An 18,476-nucleotide genomic window follows, 5' to 3' on the forward strand; every position below is an offset into this window, starting at 1 on the left:
AGTATTGCCAGTCCATCTTTATTAGTACACCACCCTGTGTTAAGCAGCTGGGATTTTTTTGCATGATCATGTATGGCTTCACTGTAGATCATTATATTAGAAACTTAAGGCCAAACAAACACCATTAACTCAAAAATAACCACCAGTACTGTAACTTTTATTTGCTAATAAATATCTTAATAAACAGGCTTACCCCATCTGTAAGACCTGATAATGCCTCTTAGGAAATCATAGAAAAATAAAATACAATAATAATCAATAACTTGTACTTTGTACAAAAATCTCATTATGTTGCTCAGCAGGTAGTTTTGCCAAACCCCATATTCTTTCTGCAAAGAGATGGCATATGTGATGCAATTCACCTTAAAAATACTCTAATGTTGAGAGCTGAGCATTCTATTACACTATTAACTTGTAGGCATGCCAGCACATGAAAATTTACATGAAACATCATAGTATCATAGGAATAGAATCATAATAATAAAGAAAAGAAGAGAACACCACTTTTCAGTAAATAATAACAACTTCACGTCTAATGTAAATTCCCCTTGGGACTGCAAATCAGTAGGGTAAGCTTTTTATTCCACGGATATTCATACAGTACCGTTATAAACAGGCAAAAAGAAAGTGCAGTGGGACATGTATGGGAGATGTATTAGGTGAAGAAAAGGAATTTTGGGGAGTGAGGCAGTCCCAGGGGGAAGCACTGACACTGGCTGTGCAATGTTCATCTCCCAGAAGGAGCAGCTCCAGAGGCACAGGAGCTCAGACCATGGAGATGGAGCCCAGAGCCTCTGGAACTGCAGCACCAGGGCAGCTCTGCTGGGAGATGAGTGCTGAGGACTGAGCCACGGGTAGTTGTCATTATTCAAATATATCTTGGTTAAAGAAGCAATGGCAAAACAAACCTTAGCAGGGGTCTTTAAAGAAAAGGTGGGTTTCAGATTACTGGTAGGGATATGAGATCTGTGCTGAGGCCATGGTTTGATTTTGTAAAATAATTTGCAAGTATTATGACTATACCATTGCTTTTGAAGCCATCTACCTCTGAAGTTTTGACATGGCTGCTTAAATATATAATCTAAAGTGTCTGTCATCAAATATTTATTCATATATACACATACATTGATACATTTTATGGCTATGCTAGAACAGCAAACTATGAAGAGCAGTCATATTTAGTTTTGTACAATCTAATTTCACAGAAGAGACAGAGATTAAAACCCCTTTTAATTCAGATACATTTAAAACCAACACACAGAAATAGATAGAGGCTATCCTGAGAAAACATAGCAACCACGTTATCTTCCTAAAGTAATTCAAAGCTAATGTTTGGAAGGTAGCAAAATATTATTTTTGTATTTTTTTTCTGAAAGTCAAAGTGGTTTGTTTTTCTTTAAAAAAGTGATGACAAAATTAAAACTGTTAATTGCAGCTAAATCAATGAATGTTGCTTTGCTAGAAAATAAACTATTGCCTTTCAGTAAACAGGGTTTCACATGATCTTTTAAAGATTTTTTGTTTTCTTGCTAAACTGCAGGCGCAATCCTGAGAAGTGCAGAGAAGTTCCCGAAGTCAGGAGGATTTATACCACCCCAGAGAAGAATGAGCCCTTTTTATGCCTCTGGGTTTTCAGTCATGGCAGCGCTGTGTGTGATGTAACTGATACCACCAGAGAATGTTGATATTGGCCTCAACAGAAGCAGATGGAAGGCTCTGTGTAAGAGCAACAAACACTGAATCCCGTCACCAGAGTTAACAAAGAAACAACTTTTCCCACTTTTAGTGTGAAATAGACATCTCAGCCTTACTTCGAAGAGTTGGGAGAAGAAATTACTGCAGAAGAAATGGTAGTAAAAAACTACACTGCCAATTCAAAGCTCACTGTTTCTTGGGGAGGGGCAGATAGGGAATCATGGCCATTAAGCTGTAAAATGCTTACAGGTTTCCTTATTAGGAATCTTGGAGTGGGATGGTTTTCTTCAGATAGGGAATTAGTAAAAGAATCCAGAAAATGGAACCACTAAGAGGGCATTTGTTATTTTATTTGCTATTGTGCCATTCATTAACTGGCAAATCTGAAAACAGACTGCAGTGCACCAGGAGTAGGAAGAAGCTTGTTCAAAGAGGCAAATCATCAGCCAGAGCTTGTATTATGAAGGGGAGATCATATTGCATCCTGATTTATGTTTAGGAAAGAAGAAAGATAGGAAAGTCCTATTTGTTCGGAAATTCTGTTTGTTTGATGGGGCTGGTGGTTTCATCCTGAATTTAAATCCAGAAGTTTGGGAAATTATCTGGGGAGAAAAACCCCACAAAGCCAAACAATTTCTGCTAGATGCCCTATTAGATGTGTAGGTCATTTAGGTAACTAATTCCAAAGTCAGAGTTGACCATCCATGCCAGAGAAAACAACAAACACTGCAGCACCCAACTTTTGTACCTTGCATTTTACCTTTTCCACGTTGAAGGTAACCCAGCTTACTTGATCACATCCCTGAGGTAGCAGCCTTGTCTTTTAGGCTCAGTGCGCTCTCTTCTCCCCATTAAATGAGGCCATCTGTTCCAGGAAAAACTGTAGAAACCTTTGATTCAAAACCTGTTCCACTCACTTGACCTCTTCTTATGGATACAGCTGACTTTGGATCATGCCCTGAGGGACCAACCTACATCTCAACCTGAAACGCTTCAACAGAACAATTAAAACCAGCAAAAACTTCTAGCAATCCATTTGAACAAGACAGCTGCTGTCCCAATAAATGCTGGTTCTCTAACAAGAAATTAACCATGACAGTATTGGGGTGCAGGAAAGGAGAGTCTGTTTGCAGATCTGGAGCCTACCTACAGAAAATATGGACATTGGGCTTATCCCACTGCCATGTAAGTCAGTACCAAACTCTCATGATTTTAGATCACAGCAACACTATTGCCTATTAACACAGAAACTTCTAATTCCTCACAGTCACATCACTCTCCCAGGAATTAATCGAGATGTTGATTAAAATAATTCAGCAGGATGTGGTAGAGCAGAACTCGCCCAAAACAAAAATGGAACTTCCCGAATTGACAATTAGTGACAAATAATCTACAGATTTGGAACACTGGCTGCACTTTGTCTTTTTCAGCTAATCCTATTTTACACAAAGAGACTGTGATGGTAAGTTATACAGCTCAGAGCACCCAGCTTCTTACAGGAGAAAAATAATAATCCTATTATGCTTTTCATTTTTCCTATTAAAAATTTTCAGTTAAAAAGCAGTCTGAATGAGAGAAAACTAAAAACTCGGTTTCTAAGCCAGTATTAACTGGAAATTTCTATGTTTTATTATTTATTTAGGTTCCTCTGAAGAAAGTCAGTATGTAGCTATAAGAACAATTAGTCATTCTGAATTCTCTCAGCTGGACTTTCCAATATTAATTATGACAACTGTACCTGTTTTTTTCTGTTTTGGGCTAGAACCTGAAAGGTCAGAAAATAGATTTTTTTTTTCCTTCTTATCATTCAGAACATTATGTAGTAATGATATTATGAAAATAGTCCCTAGACTGTTTAATTGGGCACTTTTCCATCACCCACAACCAGAAAGGAATATTTGGGTTCCAAAGCAGATTTCTCCCAAACCTGATTTTCCAGATTCTAGATTCAAGATTACTTTCTCTGAAGTCCCTTGACATCCCATAGTTAAGAATGCAGAGACCTGGATTTCTCTTTGATTTGTGGGTTTTCAAGTCTCAGGGTTTTGGCTTACCTACCACTCAACATAGATGCTGCTGACCAGTTCTTCACTGAATTGTCAGAAATGAAGAGGTGTTAGTCTTATAAGGCAAAATATTTTATCTCATGGTGTCTTACAGATATTTTACAGGGATTTTGATTTTTGATTATGCCTAACTCAGTCTTGTATAAAGTCCCATGTCAAATCACCCTTTTTATATGAATTAAGCTGCACAATCTCAGAAGCATTTACAGACTCAGGAATTTCTGAGGTGGCACTGAGATGTGTGCAGAACTAGTCAAAGTTCTCAGATACATACAGCTAAAAATTTTGGACAGGAACAAGGTAGAACAGATGTGATAACTTTAAATTAATTTGAGACAGAACTTCATAATTCTATCGTTCCCCCCATATCTTCATGGTCAGAACTTGCATTTTTTTATTCCAGTTTAATTATTCAGGTATGAAAATATCAGATAATATGCTAAACCTTTCTGGAAGAGATAGGTACTTGGGAAATCTCTTGCAGGAAAGGAAAGTAAGATATAGTTGTGCAGGATATTTAAAGAAATATATACACAAATAGATTCCACTGAACTGGTGTTACCTTATTTCACATATAAAATATGGAAATATATTTTAATCCATTTTAGCCTTAGGTTTTTCATCAACTGTTGTTGTTGTTTTTACCTTCTAAAAGTCAGCTTATCTTTTTATGCTATATGTTGGCATATCCCTATTCATATGCCCTTGAAAATTTCCCTCATTTTAACTACCTAGGTGGCCATAAATGATCATGTAAAAGAAAATAATTTATATACTCTGTAAACATCTTTGTGATTTCAGCAGAGGAAATGAAAACTCTTTATAGCATGGACTCCATCTTCCTAGTTCTGCTGGCTCATGGGCACCTTGTTTCCCCTTTGGGATCACTAATTTCTGCAGTAATTAGCTGAGTGGAAGAGAACCAGCAGGATTCTGGTGGCAGCAGAAGGATGAGCAGGCAGCCTTCTCTGAGCCTGTTTGAAAATGTTTTTTTCGACCAGTGGAGGAAAAGAGAGGCTGTCCATTTCCAGCTAACAAGCCAAGGAATTTTGGGAAGAACTATGCACACACAGTGCATGCCACGAAAATTTTTAAAAGCAAATAAACCCCATTAGTGTTGTTGGTAATAGGTCATTAATTCTGTAGGTTTGAAAAATCTGGTATTATGATGTACATTCTATTTACAATTCTTTTTGTACATATAGACAAATATTTTATAACCATAACATGTTCACCATACCCTGGTCCATGATCTGAGGAATTATATACAGCACTAATGGATGGGCAGTGTCCACTACTAAATACAGGATGTGATGGTGGAAGACTTTGCCATCTGTGAGTACTTGGCAGTGTATTATGCAACTCTAGGGTTTTTGTTAGAGCTCCTTGGCATAGTATGGACAGTTCTTCCCTTTATACCTTATTGTAGGTTTTAGGGAGTTATTAATTTCTCTCCCCAGGAGATTTCACGATCATTATTGTACTACGAGTTAGCCCAGCCCACCACATCTTTCCCTCACTCTCAAAAAATAATTATAGTGCTATTATAAAAAAGAAATTATCTTTGCTGTTTATTCAGGAAAGATTCATTACAATTGGTGAACAAGGATATTCTGGAAGAACACTGCTTAATGGAATACAGAGTTCTTCAACCATGTGCAAATGCCACAAGTGTCTCTTTTTTTAGTGCTTTTCCTGGAAGATGCAATGGAAGACAGACTTTTTGTTATGATTTTAACTGAAAAGATGTTGGACTGGATTAGAGGCAACTCCTGCTTTTCACCCTCTGAGAGAATATTCCAAGACAGAGTGAGCCCATGACAGGGGAGTTACAGGTACCCTATGTTCGTAAGAGAATTCTGAGCTGCCAGAATGTGTCCACAGAACCATCCCATCAGCTGAGGTAAAACAGTTCAATAACTGCTGCAGTTCACAACAGGGCCAGCTGGAAATGAGGAACTGCTCTTCAATACAAGGTCAAGAATATTCTGAGCTGCTTTACCTTGGTGGCTGATGTGGTCCCATGGGGTCATTCTGACATGGAAATTATTGTGGGTAATGCAGTCTCATTAGGCACCTCCACGGTCCCTGCTATTCCTCATGGTAAATCTCAGCTGATTCTGGATAAAGGGGGTCTGTTTGTTACTTATGACCCATCTTTGAATCCTGTAGGAATCTGCATTGAAAAAGAAATAAATGAAGCCCTGTGTTAGGCTCATATTAAAAATGGCAAATGGATAGTCAGTCTAAAGTGATGTAAAAATCAAAGTACTGCAGTCTATGAGGTCTGTGTCAGAATAATCCAAGTAATACCTAATAGAATATTGGACACGGAATTTGACTAATTTACTCACTAATTCATTTTATTGTTGAGTGCACTATTTGCAAGTAAAGGATTGCTTTATGCTGTCTGATGTCCTGAAGCATGGCATGTTTCTAAGCATTTATTGGACAGAGACTGGATTTAAGTTCATGGGAAACAAAAAGGGTAAATTTCGTTTGAGAAAAATTTAAATGACATCGCTCAATTCTCTTCCTTTCACCTCATGGCTTCCTGTTGTTTCTCAATGATTCCAACGTGCAAACACCTCATGAGTAAATTCTATTAAACATTCTGCTGTGTCTTGCTCAGTTTTAACACCATGAACATCATGAACAAGACCCTCTCTGTTTCACAGGTTCAGCAAAACGACTGGATACAATTAAGGCATGAAATTCATCTGACCAAGCACAGTTACCTGAATGGATGAGCTGTCACTGAATGCAGAGAAACAGGTAAGAATTATTTCTTTATACACATCCACGTTATAACACCTTTTTTTTGTTGCTTGCATATAGCACACACTTTATTTTGTGAACTTTCAATGGGTACTTTTAGTCACGAAGCACTCTGTAATGTGGGCCAGATTCTCAAAAACAGCCTATTAGATTTGCTTTAATTTATCAAATTTAAACTCCAGCTGCACACTGCAGTATGCAGGATAATTAGAGCTAATTTTCTCATGAAGAAAGAATTTCCTGTAACAAAGAAAGTTACTCTAATTTCACATATACATTTGTGGCCTGTACAGAATTAAGCTCACATTTGAAAAATAACACCTGTTAGGGTTGTTTTTTTGTTTTGTTTTTAAATTAAAAAAATATGAAAAAACTGCTAAACTAAAGCAAGAATAGACTAGGAATCAGCACAAGAGCAAATAAAACATTCCCAAAATTGGAAAAATGTAAATTTCATCAAGAGAACTATTAGAAAAGTGTCATACTGCACCACCACAAAAACAACAACAGAAAAACAAGCTGTATAAAGCCACAAAATCCTGGATTTACAATGTTATTAACAAATGTGTTCACTCAAAGAATCCTTGTTCTTTCCTTTCTGGTCACCCAAACTCTTGTTTATATAAAAAATATATCTGATTAATAAATGTTTTACTTTTGTTATATTTTTTTTCTATTGAAAAAATATTTTCAGTCGTGTGATAAATTTAGAAATTAATTTTCATTAAATATATCCAGGTTGTGTGCATATAACTATGTCAATTCTGCATCCTCACTACCAGCAACAAAAAAAACTGGCAAAAGACAATCTAAAAGTGCACATACATGGTTTGGGTCAGCTATGAATGATTTTGAAACCCCATTAACAAATAACAGACTCATACCTCCTCAGTAATGGATTTAGTTGTGAGAAAGGCTTATTCCACAGATGTCCTGTTGTTGGCCATGGAAGCAATGATAGGCTAAATGGATCATAGAATGATGAAGCATAATCCACTTTTAAATTACTCTGTGGTGTGTCAGTATTTTTCAAAAGGTTTCAGGAACGTATGGTTTTCTTTCTGTAAGAGCACCTCTACCAAAAAATTATTCAGATGTGGAATTCAGGCAGAATTTTTCGAGTGACAGTCACAGAAAAGAACAAATGGTTTTTTCCCCACTGAAGGGCTGTGGTCCTGCAAAACTTACATCCTTGTGCTGGACTGATGACTTCAGTGGGAATACTCCTGCTGACAAAATTACCTTTGGAGCTACAACAGGATTGAAGCTGCCCTTCTTTAAACAAGCTCATCAAATTGGCATTGTAGAACACCAGTGGCTCCTGATCTTCAGAAAACTCTTTCCTCAGTTACATCTGCCCTTTTTTTTTTTTAATGAAAGAAAGAAAAAATTACTTAGTGCATTCCTGCTATCTCACCTAAATTAACGCAACTATTCCAACATAAATTGACAACAGGGAATCTGGCCTCGTGTCTTACTCTGTGATCTGGTTGGAAGCATAATCTTTTCTGAGTTGCCTTCTGATTTTCATTCTTTGTCACTGATATACAATGGCAGCCTTTTCCAAGACTTAGGAAATACCTTGTGATTTACAAGCTGTAAATGAAGCAGTAAATACCATTATGATTACACAAAGTAGTTAGTTCCTTTTGATATACACATAGATTATACTGATTACCCAAATGCACGTTTTAACAGAAGAGCTGCAATGCTTGAGTACATTGGAATGCCACAGAACTCAAAGATACCCTCCAAAGGACACAGGAATGAAGAGAAGCTTCTGCTCAGGGTTACATGTGACATGCATTGCAGATCTGCGTGGGGTTCCCACAGCACGGCCATGCGGTCCTGCCCCTGCTCCCAGGAGTGCATATCCCATGCAAAAGTTTGGAAAAGTAGCCCAGCACGTCTGTGTCAGTTGTCTGAACAAAACATGGAAGCTGGAAGTCTTAGAGAGGTACAAATATTATGTTAGGCCTTTGCTGACGTTTTCTTGCATGTAAATATGGCTATTGAAGGGTTCTAAAGGTAATACCTCAGATGTCCTTTAGAGATCTGTACTAAATGAAGAGCTGGTTTGGAATGACCAGAGCTCCATTTCAGCAGAGTTTGCTTTTTAACTTCTAAAAGCAGTTAGAAGTAGGCTCAAGGCAACATGTTACCACACTGCTGTCCTGCATCTCCTTTTCTGCCTTTGTGCAAGGTCACTGCATCCTGCAGCCTGTAACTTCCAGCAGCAGTGGGGCTGCACTACTGCCCTTGGCTGGAAGAGGATATGGCCAGCCTGCTCCCACGGGAATGATTCCATCACCCCACCCATGGCTGGCCCTCTGAGCTCTGCTGCTGCTGCTGGAGATGATTCCCTATCCAACAGCAGAGACCTGCATGTTTGAAACAGAAAGCTCTTCTGAAATCTGTGTGTCTGCAACAGAGCTGACACCCGTGTTTTACATGTGGTCAGTTTTCCAGTAGTAGAAGCAAATGCTATTACATTGAAAAAAAAAAAGGGTTGTAGGGTGGTGATGAATCCCAAGGATAAACAAATTTCCCAACCTAATCTAAAATTTAAAGCATAAAAAGTGTCGAGTGCTAAAGTAATTGAAAATCAAGAACCTTCCTTAAGATTTCAAACAGATTACTCTCACTGTGCTTCCAATTATTCACACAATGAAAACTCGCTACATAAAATCATCAGTCATTTCTGCAAACAATACTAATGTTTTGAGGCACCAGCTTACCAGCATTCAAACTATTAGAAAGTAATATAATGATAGGACACATACTTTTGGATTTAATTAAGAGATAAAATAAATATTTATGTTAAACTTCTTTTTGATTGCACATTTGGTGTTGGAAGTTACATGGTCACAGAACATGAAAGAATTCAAATACTTTTTGATCTACCAGCAAATTCTAAATACATCGATAAAGAAGCCACACCAGGCCAAATAGATTACTACTTTCAAGTAAGTCCATGAAAGTTTCCCAAATACTGTTATACAAAGTTACACATCCATGCTGAGTTATTCATCAATGTGTAGCAAGAGTCTTGCAGTAGGCCAGGATTTTATCGGCAGAGAACTGGTGGAGGAGCTGTGCAGTGTGATTAAAAATTCCAGTTTGGAAGCATTAACATAGAAGTACTTGTATAGTCTGAACTGGAGACTGCAGTTCTTGAAGTTGGGAAGAGCAGGAGGGAAGAATGAGAATATTTTTCCATTTTAGAAATGCTGAGGCACAAAACACAGTTGCTTCTATTACTTTCATACATGAAATCCTTTCTCCTGTATGTGCATCATGTGTAACCGCAAAGTCTGTAAACTGCTGACTATTCGTCTCTGGTGTCCAATGAGTGCAACTCCAATTCTTCTAATGTCACTGCAAGATAAAAAGTTTCATCTTGGATGCAAATATAATAAAGCCTCTGGTGCACAAAAGAATATAATTATATGATGACTTCTTCTCCAGGACAGTTTCCCTTCCTGGCCACGGCATATAAGAAAGCTGCAAATGTTAAATTTTTCTGTATCTGTCAATTTCAATTTTTGAAAAAAACAGTCATTTAAGAAAAAGAATATATATTTTGGATTCCCAAAATATAATAAAAAGATGCATTTAGAGAACTGGGGCTTACTGCTCTTAATTAGTGATACTGGGGCTTATTAGTGATACTAATGGTCAATTAATCTTTCCAAATCTCAAGGCCTAATTAGGTGAGTTCCAACAGCCCATTTTTAGTAATGTGATTGTAGCAATTGTTTCCCACTCATACTTGAAAAGGATTGGGGCTTACACTCAGTATCACAGTTCTGAGGCAGAAATAACAGGTCGTGCTTCTGATGATTTGGGGAATGGTAGGAGGTAGTGAAGGATGGTCTAAAGATCAAATTAGCAGTGAATCTTCCAGACTGACCCTGATTTCCCTCCCAGTCCCTCTCATCTAGCCCTGCACCCCAGAGTGGGTAGCTCTTGTCACCTACAGGGCTCAACTCTTTGGCAGGAATGAAGTCAACAGCCACCAGAGCTCAGCACAATTCATCAACTTAGTTTTTCTATAAACATCCCCAGCTGCAAGAGCTGAGAAAGATCACAGAGGTGCTGAGAACAGGAAACTTCAGATATGCCAGATTTGTCAATTATGCAAATCCCACACTGGGACATAGACAGATATTGCTGTTTATCCTCAAAAACTGTATGATACAACCAGTAAAGGAACTCATGGGAAAAGGCATGGCCTTCATGACTTTCAGATGTGCAGTTCCAGATATCTGCATCTGATCTGCAGATTGGTATCCTCTAGCTGAGGAACCACTGCAGAGCTTGCAATTATTATGTGCTTAGGCTTAACATTCTCATGGGGCATGATAGACAACACTTGAGGTCAGCAAAAATATTGAGTATCTGAGAAGCTAAAAGGAGTCCGTGTAAAGAATAAAACTTTACAGTGGAGAGTGCTTTTAGAAATGCAAGACCAATGCTTAGCATTTATCAAGGAAGGCCTGAAAAAGCACAAAAAGAAGCCAGCAGGTCTTGTGTAACACAAATTATTTGAAGAGAGAGGGAATCTCTCAAAAAGTTGAAATGGTATCTAAAGAAAGTAGAAAGGATGATAACCTTAGATTAGCTGTAAAAGCACAGTAAGGCAGACTAAAAAGGAACTTGAGAAGTAAACAAAAAAAAAAAAGCCCAACAATAAAATAGAAAAAATAAAAGTTAAAATAAATCTTTTTGCAAACTCACTGGGTACAAGAAACCTGCCATAAAATGTGTAGAGTCTAATGATGATTTAGGCATAAAAGAGCACTGGAGGAGTGGCCATTGCTGGAAAACTTAACCATTTGAGTTGACATTCACTGTGGAAGAAATTGAAATGACTCTCATGCCAGATCCTTTCTGGGGGATGTGCCAGAGTATCTGAAGTGACTGCAGGAGAGGTTATAGGAAAAACTGTAAAAACAAGCTGCAGCCCATGTCCAGACAAGACTATATTTAGGCAAAAGTTCCAAAAGAAAGTGAAGATGAAAAAATGGATTTACTATCAGGCTTGCGAGAGAGGGAGTTACCAGCTGTGCTCCACATGTTAAAAAATTTCTTGGTGCCTGAAGTATGGAGCATGGTGCCAGACAAAATGTTTCCAGGGAAGATCTGGGGAACCACAGACCCGTGAGTCTGGGATCATTACAGGGCATAAGGGAAACAACAGGAAAGTACAAAATTACTGGATGCTTGTATAAATGAGCTACTTGAGTCACCGTGGCTTTTGCAAATAAAAGTTCTGTTTTATAAAATTACTTGTTTCCAGTGGATACAGATGATCCATTTGATACACCTCACTTGGATTCCCAAAAGCTTTAGGGAATATTCCTCATAAAAGCTTTATAATGAAAATGAGGAGCAACTTCTATGTAATATAGGGTATAACATAATATGTAGCATAGTGTGGTCTTTGCATGACTAAATAACTGTAGATTAGCAGTAAATGGTCAGGTTTTACAACGCAGTTATTGATATAAATCTGCAGGGACATCTGCTGGGATAACGTTGAACATTATTGTTCAACAAATCAGTAAATGGTCTGGGAAAACAGAACAAGTCAGCTGGTGAGGCTGAATTGTTCAGGGCAGGAAGGAAAGGGGGCAGCTGGGCAGAGTTTTGGAAGGATCTCACAAGACTAAGTGACTATGCCATAATGTGGTGGTAGATGGAATTCAATGTAGGTGAATATGAAATGATACACATGGGAGAAAATCAGTCCTAACTTTACATGTAAAATTCTTCAATCTTAACTGACAGCTACCATTAATACAGGCAGTCCCAGCATCAAATAAAAGATTGGGAATTCATGGGAAGGGAATAGAGAGCAAAAGAGATCTCATCATCATGCTACCATATGAGTCCATAGTTTGCCCAAACATTTCTGTATTGAGTGCAGGGTTTGCATTGAAAAACCCCGGGCAGTGTCAGAGATGGTTGGAACAACTTCGTTGTTAGGACTGATAAAGTCATGATGATATTCATAGCAAAGTAAGAAAATATTTTTACCACTGATTTCAGTGGTCTAGATCAAAACTGATTCCCCAAGAAACACACTCATCCCTGGCTTTTGGTTGTATAGGTGTGGTCACAGAGTGGATCTAACAATTCTGGGTCACTCCATCGTACATTTCTTGTGTCGTTTTGCTAAATAACTGTATTTGTCTTTTGTGAGCTGAGGAAGGAAAGGAAATGAAAGCACTGTTCCATATTCCACAATATTTGTGTTCCTGCAGCATCCCAATTCAGATTAATTTGTCACTGTAGGGATAATAGATTATATACTTACTCAATATTCATTCTTGAAACCATATCCAAAGTTGTGAAACCTGCTGCCATGAAGTTATTTTTATACTGACCCATTTTTATGGAATCCAGCCAGTCACTGACTGAAACAAACAAAGGATATTCTGGAACTTCACCAGGTGAATCTGGCATTCTGTAAACAAAACAAAACAAAACCAAAAAAAAAGGAAAGGTTACCAAGCAATACAAAATATGACACTCAATTTACCCTGGTTGACAAAGCTTTTACTAAAAGGCAGAAGGAATGAGAGAGGAGTCTGAGCTGTAAAGGTCAGACCTTAACTGAGGATCTCTTTAACCTCTTGTCTAAAACTTATAAATCACTTCAGTCTGCCAAGCTGCACTACTTAAACAATACATTTTATTAAAGAACTGCAACTCAGTAACACACTGAGGAATAGGCCTCTCCCACGGCACTTCTTTTTGTTCCCAGAATGTTTCCTTGCAGATCGACATGTTCAGGATTATAATAATTTTTGATACAGTATTCAATGTAGAGGACAATGAAAATTTAGCATAAGATGCAATTAAAAAAATTAAACCACCATGAGATGATTTTTACATTTACCTACAACCGCCCCACCCCAGATGGCTCCTCATTGTGATACCATTGTGCTACAGGAACACTTTGATTACAGTACTCAAAAGCTAAAACTCACCCTAAAAGAAGCCAAAAGAATAAAATGTCATATTTTTGCTTTTACATATAATTACATAGAGGAGCAAATAAAATGGAACGAGCTAATTTAGTCACAATTCTTTTTGAGCTCTTTCCCCTAATATTATCACAACTGAAACAGAAAGATGGGAAAAAAAGAAGATTGTAATTTTGGGGCACTGATTTCCAGTCTTCTGTTGTGTGCCACATTTGGAGGGCTCACAACTTCCACTTGCTTTATGCATTTTGTGTAGAGAAATTGTATGAATAAAATGCAGAAAATGCACACTGATGTTTGTGAAAGCTTTATGATAGTCTTTAGGAGAAAGACACAATTTATTGTAAATGAAAATTTAGACAGCAAAAGCCAGCCAACATTTACTGATAGAACATGACTTCATGTAGGAAGCAACACAGCCTCATATCTTAATGAACCAAGTTTCACCCACACATCCTCAAATACAGTAAGTACAGTGATTTTCATTCATATTATCAAAATGAGAGAGGGAGAAGCTGAAGGACAGGAGAACACAGTTAAGTACAAACTGTAATTAAAGACCTACCACGGTCCCTTCCCATCTGAATTACTCTATGATTCTATAGAAGGTTACCCAACAACTGCACCAAGCATTCTCAAATGAATGGGAAAAAACTTTCACAAGCAGGTGAAGTCAGTCATAGTTCAATAAAGCATAAGTATTTTAGACCCTAAGTTATGATTTAAATAAAAAGACATAAAAGTACATTACTCTGACGCTAAAGAAAGTGATCCAGGCACAAACAGCAAGTCATATATATTTATATTCATACACCCAGAGAGGATGCTAACTCTAGGGCATGGATATTTAATCCCACAAGTCTCCCAGTCTGTGTTGATGAAATGGCTGCAGCCCTCACTCCAGGTTTTCCTACCAACTTCTCCATTCAGCCTTTCCCACAGCAAGGTACCAGCCCCAATTTTGCCTTGTTGCTCAGCCCTTGTCAAAAACATTTAAAGGTTCTCAGAAAGCCTCACTCAGGGCTTGAGAATCCTTTCAAAGCCCACAGGGTCTCCATGAAAGTGCCTTTATCTTATCTTAAGGTGACTCTTAGTGACTGAAGAGAGTGAGGCCACCTGGACCTTTGCTGATTTCAGCTGATATATGCAGGGATAGCTTGGATCAATAAGCCTACAAATACTGACAAATTCTTCTACCTCAGCCTTGCTTATTCTGAGGCTGCATTCATTTCTGAAACATTATTAATGGCAAAAACCAACAAACCCTGGGTCCCACTATCAAGAATTTGTTGTGGGATGGTAACAGCATAGTCTCTTATTTGGTCACTGCTGCCATTCTTCTGCAGACAAATAAAGATTTAGCAAGCTAAGACACAGCTACTTTCTGCAGGATATTACTCCAAGGCAGTTCACAAATTGCTTGAGCACTGTCAGATGGAGAGACAGGCTGCTGAATGGAGAAAAAAAATTACAAAGAGAAAACAAGCACATAGGCAAAACACACATACACACAAAAAGAACAAAGAGATTCACAAAGATTAGGGATAGATAGTGCACAAACAGAACTCAGACAAAAAATAATAATAAAAAAGCCTAATATAATCTGCATGGCCTGAGAAAAAACCCTCCTTGTACAACAGTGTATTAACAATGAAGCAAACCTTAAAAGGAGCTTAAAATTACTTGAACCTGCATGACTTTATGAACTCAGAACTTTGTGGTTCTTCCAACCCTACTTAATGCCTTAAACCACATAATGAGAGCCACCATGTGTTATGAAAAAGCAGAATGTAACAAAAGGATCTTACACAAGGACATCCTCCACTAGGGTGTGAAGGGTGCTGGGGTTGCGGATCAGCTTGTCCAGGAAGCTGACAATGTCACTGAATTTGGGACGGTGGTTCCTCTCCTTCTGCCAGCAGTGAAGCATCAGCTGGTGAAGAGAAGCTGGGCAGCCCATGGGAGCTGGAAGCCTGTAGCCCTCTTCAATGGACAGTATAACCTACAGAAATACAATCTGTATGGTTACCAGGCATTAAATACTGAAAGGACAGTGTGACACTGCTAATTAGAAACCAGGGATGATAAATTATCCATGGCACAGCCACCCTCACTTTATGCATTGCTGGGGCTTCACTCAGGGAATCAGGACTGGCAGGGGCGTGACCAGAGGAGACAGGAAATATTTTATAGGCATATAAAACACAGTAGGAACTTTTTTAGGTTCACTGGTCATCCCCTCAAACAGCTAAGAAAGCAGAAGGGGAATAAAGAATTCACCAATACCACCATTATTTTTCACTTCAGGGGGCCACAAATTTACCTGGTATGGCTACTGCATCCCACCAAGCTCTAATATTTGCATTTTGACAGTGTTTGTGTGTAATACCCCAATACAATCAAGCACCACAAATACACATTGTGGCACCTGACAATTTACTTGGTATTCACATGTTTCTGCTGATCCTTAGAGTATGATTAATTCTGACAATGCCCCCGCACCAAGTTACAGCAATGTTATTTTGCAGTCTCCCTCAGAAACCTGGATGTCTGAGATGTTTGTGACTAAACAAAAGTTAATAAAATCATGGTATTACCCTAAAGTGAGTGAGACATTCAGATTCAGCAGATACAGAAAGTGTGTTTGGTAAAGATTCAAAGAAGCAGAGCTGCTGCCACAGGTAAATCACATGTATGAAAATCATGTAAATCACATGTTGATCCAAGTAACACAGGTAGCAAAAAACATTGATTGAAAAGAGTAGCAGCCTGGCTTGATAGGAGTTAGCAAAACTAGCTAAGTTCCATAGAAAGCTTCATGGATTCATAACAGCTTACATGGATTCATCCTATAAAAGGTTTGATTTTAAAAAACACAAGGGAAGGTCAGGAGGTTCTGCAATGAGTGGTAGTAGCAGTGGGGATGATGTTACAAATTACACAGTCAGGATTATTTTTTGTGTGAAAAGGAATGCAAACCTAGTCAGTGGCTGATCAAAAATGAAGCTAGGAAAAAGACCAGCCTTACCACACATGCATAACCCTCCCACATAAAAATCCAGCCAATGCTAAATGTTTTCTAATGTAGAAATGATTGCACACAATATTTATAACCATACAGTGCACTTAGGAGGAACATACCTGCTGCACTGATACCCACTGAGCTGCAAGGAGACATCAATCATTTTCACACAGATGTATGTACATGCTGCAGACATATTAATGCAGCTGGAAGGGGTTACATTAAACTGTTTACAGCAAATCAATGTTTTACAGCACCAGCTCTGGCTTCAATATATTCAATCTTATTATCCTGGAATATATCCCCGTTCTCTATTTGAATTCTGAATTAATGCAGGCTCTGCTCAGCAATGCCTAATGCTTATGCTGCAAGCATTATGTAAATAAAATAAGAGTAAGGAAGCCACCTTAGGACCTGAGCTCCCCTTGATGGCATGGCAGGAAATGGAACCAGCCTTTTGTAGCTGCTCACAGCTGCTGGTCTGTTTTATAAACACAGGAGACCTGGTCCTGTAATGCACATGCTGCTGTTACAGGGAAAAATACCACCATCCCATTGCCAGGGAAATATTTCCTTCAGAACCTTGCCTCCCAGTGATACAAATGCCCCCACGGTCTCAGGATGGGCAAAACTCAACCACATGCATGGAATTTTATTCACATTTGTTTTTCCATTTATTATTAATGTCTCTCAAGCAGTTTGTCAGAAGTCTGACAGAGAGGGGCAGAGCTTAGTTGGTACTGGCCATCCTTAGCAGCCCAGAAATGCAGATACTGATTTTTTTTACATTTAACTGTGCCTGTTGCAAATGTGGAATATATGAAATGTATTTTGTTTTTAAGGCAACAGGAAAGCTGCTCTACTTTTCAGAGATATATAGCATTTGCTCAACACAACAATAGAGGGCTGATGAGGTTTTGCTGAAGTAATTTATTCAGGAAAAACCCAAAAGCAACCATAAATTTCCAGATATATTTTCTCTGCCACACTTTATTTTAACGTATCTCTGAAAATGAAGTCACAGTGCATTTTGTTTCCTCTCTTGTTCAAAAGGAACATTTCAGTATGAAGAGAAATGCCAGCTGGTACTGGGATAATTACAATTTCTCATTAATACCAGCACATTTAAAAAATAAACTGGAAATATTGCCTCATTAGTATCCCTTGTGAGGCAAGTATTATTTTTAGATTCTAAGAAGCAAGAGTAAAGATGTGATAAGTGTCTAATACTGCAATGGGAATCAAGTCTCAAAGGAAGAATTAGAGCATTTTAGTTCCTTATTTATTTATATATTTATTTTGCTCTACCATGTGCATAGCACCCATCTCTCTCTGTTCAGAAAAATCAGATATCCATGTACCTAAACGGGAAGAAGCATTAAGTTTTTCTTAGTAAAAGAAAATTGTATATTAAAAAAAATATAAAGATTTTACAGTTACTCCTCTCAAATGCCTTTTCCCCTTGTCAGTTTAAGGCTGACAAAGCACCATATCAATCATGAAATCTGCATCTACAGGAAGGGCACTGCAACAGCTTGCTTGATGTTAGACGTAGCTGTGAAGTTTGAATATTAACAGAGTTAATATTACATATTGGTTATGATTGAGCAGTTTCTACTGTCTGAGCAATATTCTATTCTTCTCCTTCTACACAAAATTTATACATGTGCAATTTCAAATTAATTGGCAACTGGCAAAAATGCCATCTGAAAATGAAGCTGTAATCTTCCTGATAGTTTCATTATTAATAGTAACAGGGATTCTTGCTTTCAAAAGTTAACTGACAGCTTTTTTAATGAGACTGAGACAGAAGAGAGTCCAGAGGGACATTGTCCCTGTGTCCTCCTGACATCTGAAAAATCTACCAGGAGGGAGAGGCAGCTGCTGCTGCCTCATGGTGCAGAGCCAATCCCAGGCGCC

General features: G+C 38.2%; 1 protein-coding gene across 4 annotated transcripts in view; it reads right to left on the minus strand.

The window, feature by feature from the left end:
• Nucleotides 1-136: 136 nt before the first annotated feature.
• The window catches only part of EPHA6 (EPH receptor A6), a 374,340-nt gene continuing 356,000 nt past the window's right edge, over nt 137-18,476 (minus strand). For all 4 annotated transcript variants that reach the window (XM_036388927.2, XM_036388906.2, XM_036388943.2 and 1 more), the window contains 3 exons: nt 15,343-15,536; nt 12,862-13,011; nt 137-9,917 (listed from right to left, as the gene is read on the minus strand). In XM_036388927.2, the coding sequence (XP_036244820.1) occupies nt 9,803-9,917; nt 12,862-13,011; nt 15,343-15,536 (459 nt within the window). In that variant the 3' untranslated portion in view covers nt 137-9,802. The remainder of the gene's footprint in view (nt 9,918-12,861; nt 13,012-15,342; nt 15,537-18,476) is intronic.

Source organism: Molothrus ater, chromosome 2 (genome assembly GCF_012460135.2).
Source record: "Molothrus ater isolate BHLD 08-10-18 breed brown headed cowbird chromosome 2, BPBGC_Mater_1.1, whole genome shotgun sequence".
Classification (NCBI taxonomy): domain Eukaryota; kingdom Metazoa; phylum Chordata; class Aves; order Passeriformes; family Icteridae; genus Molothrus; species Molothrus ater.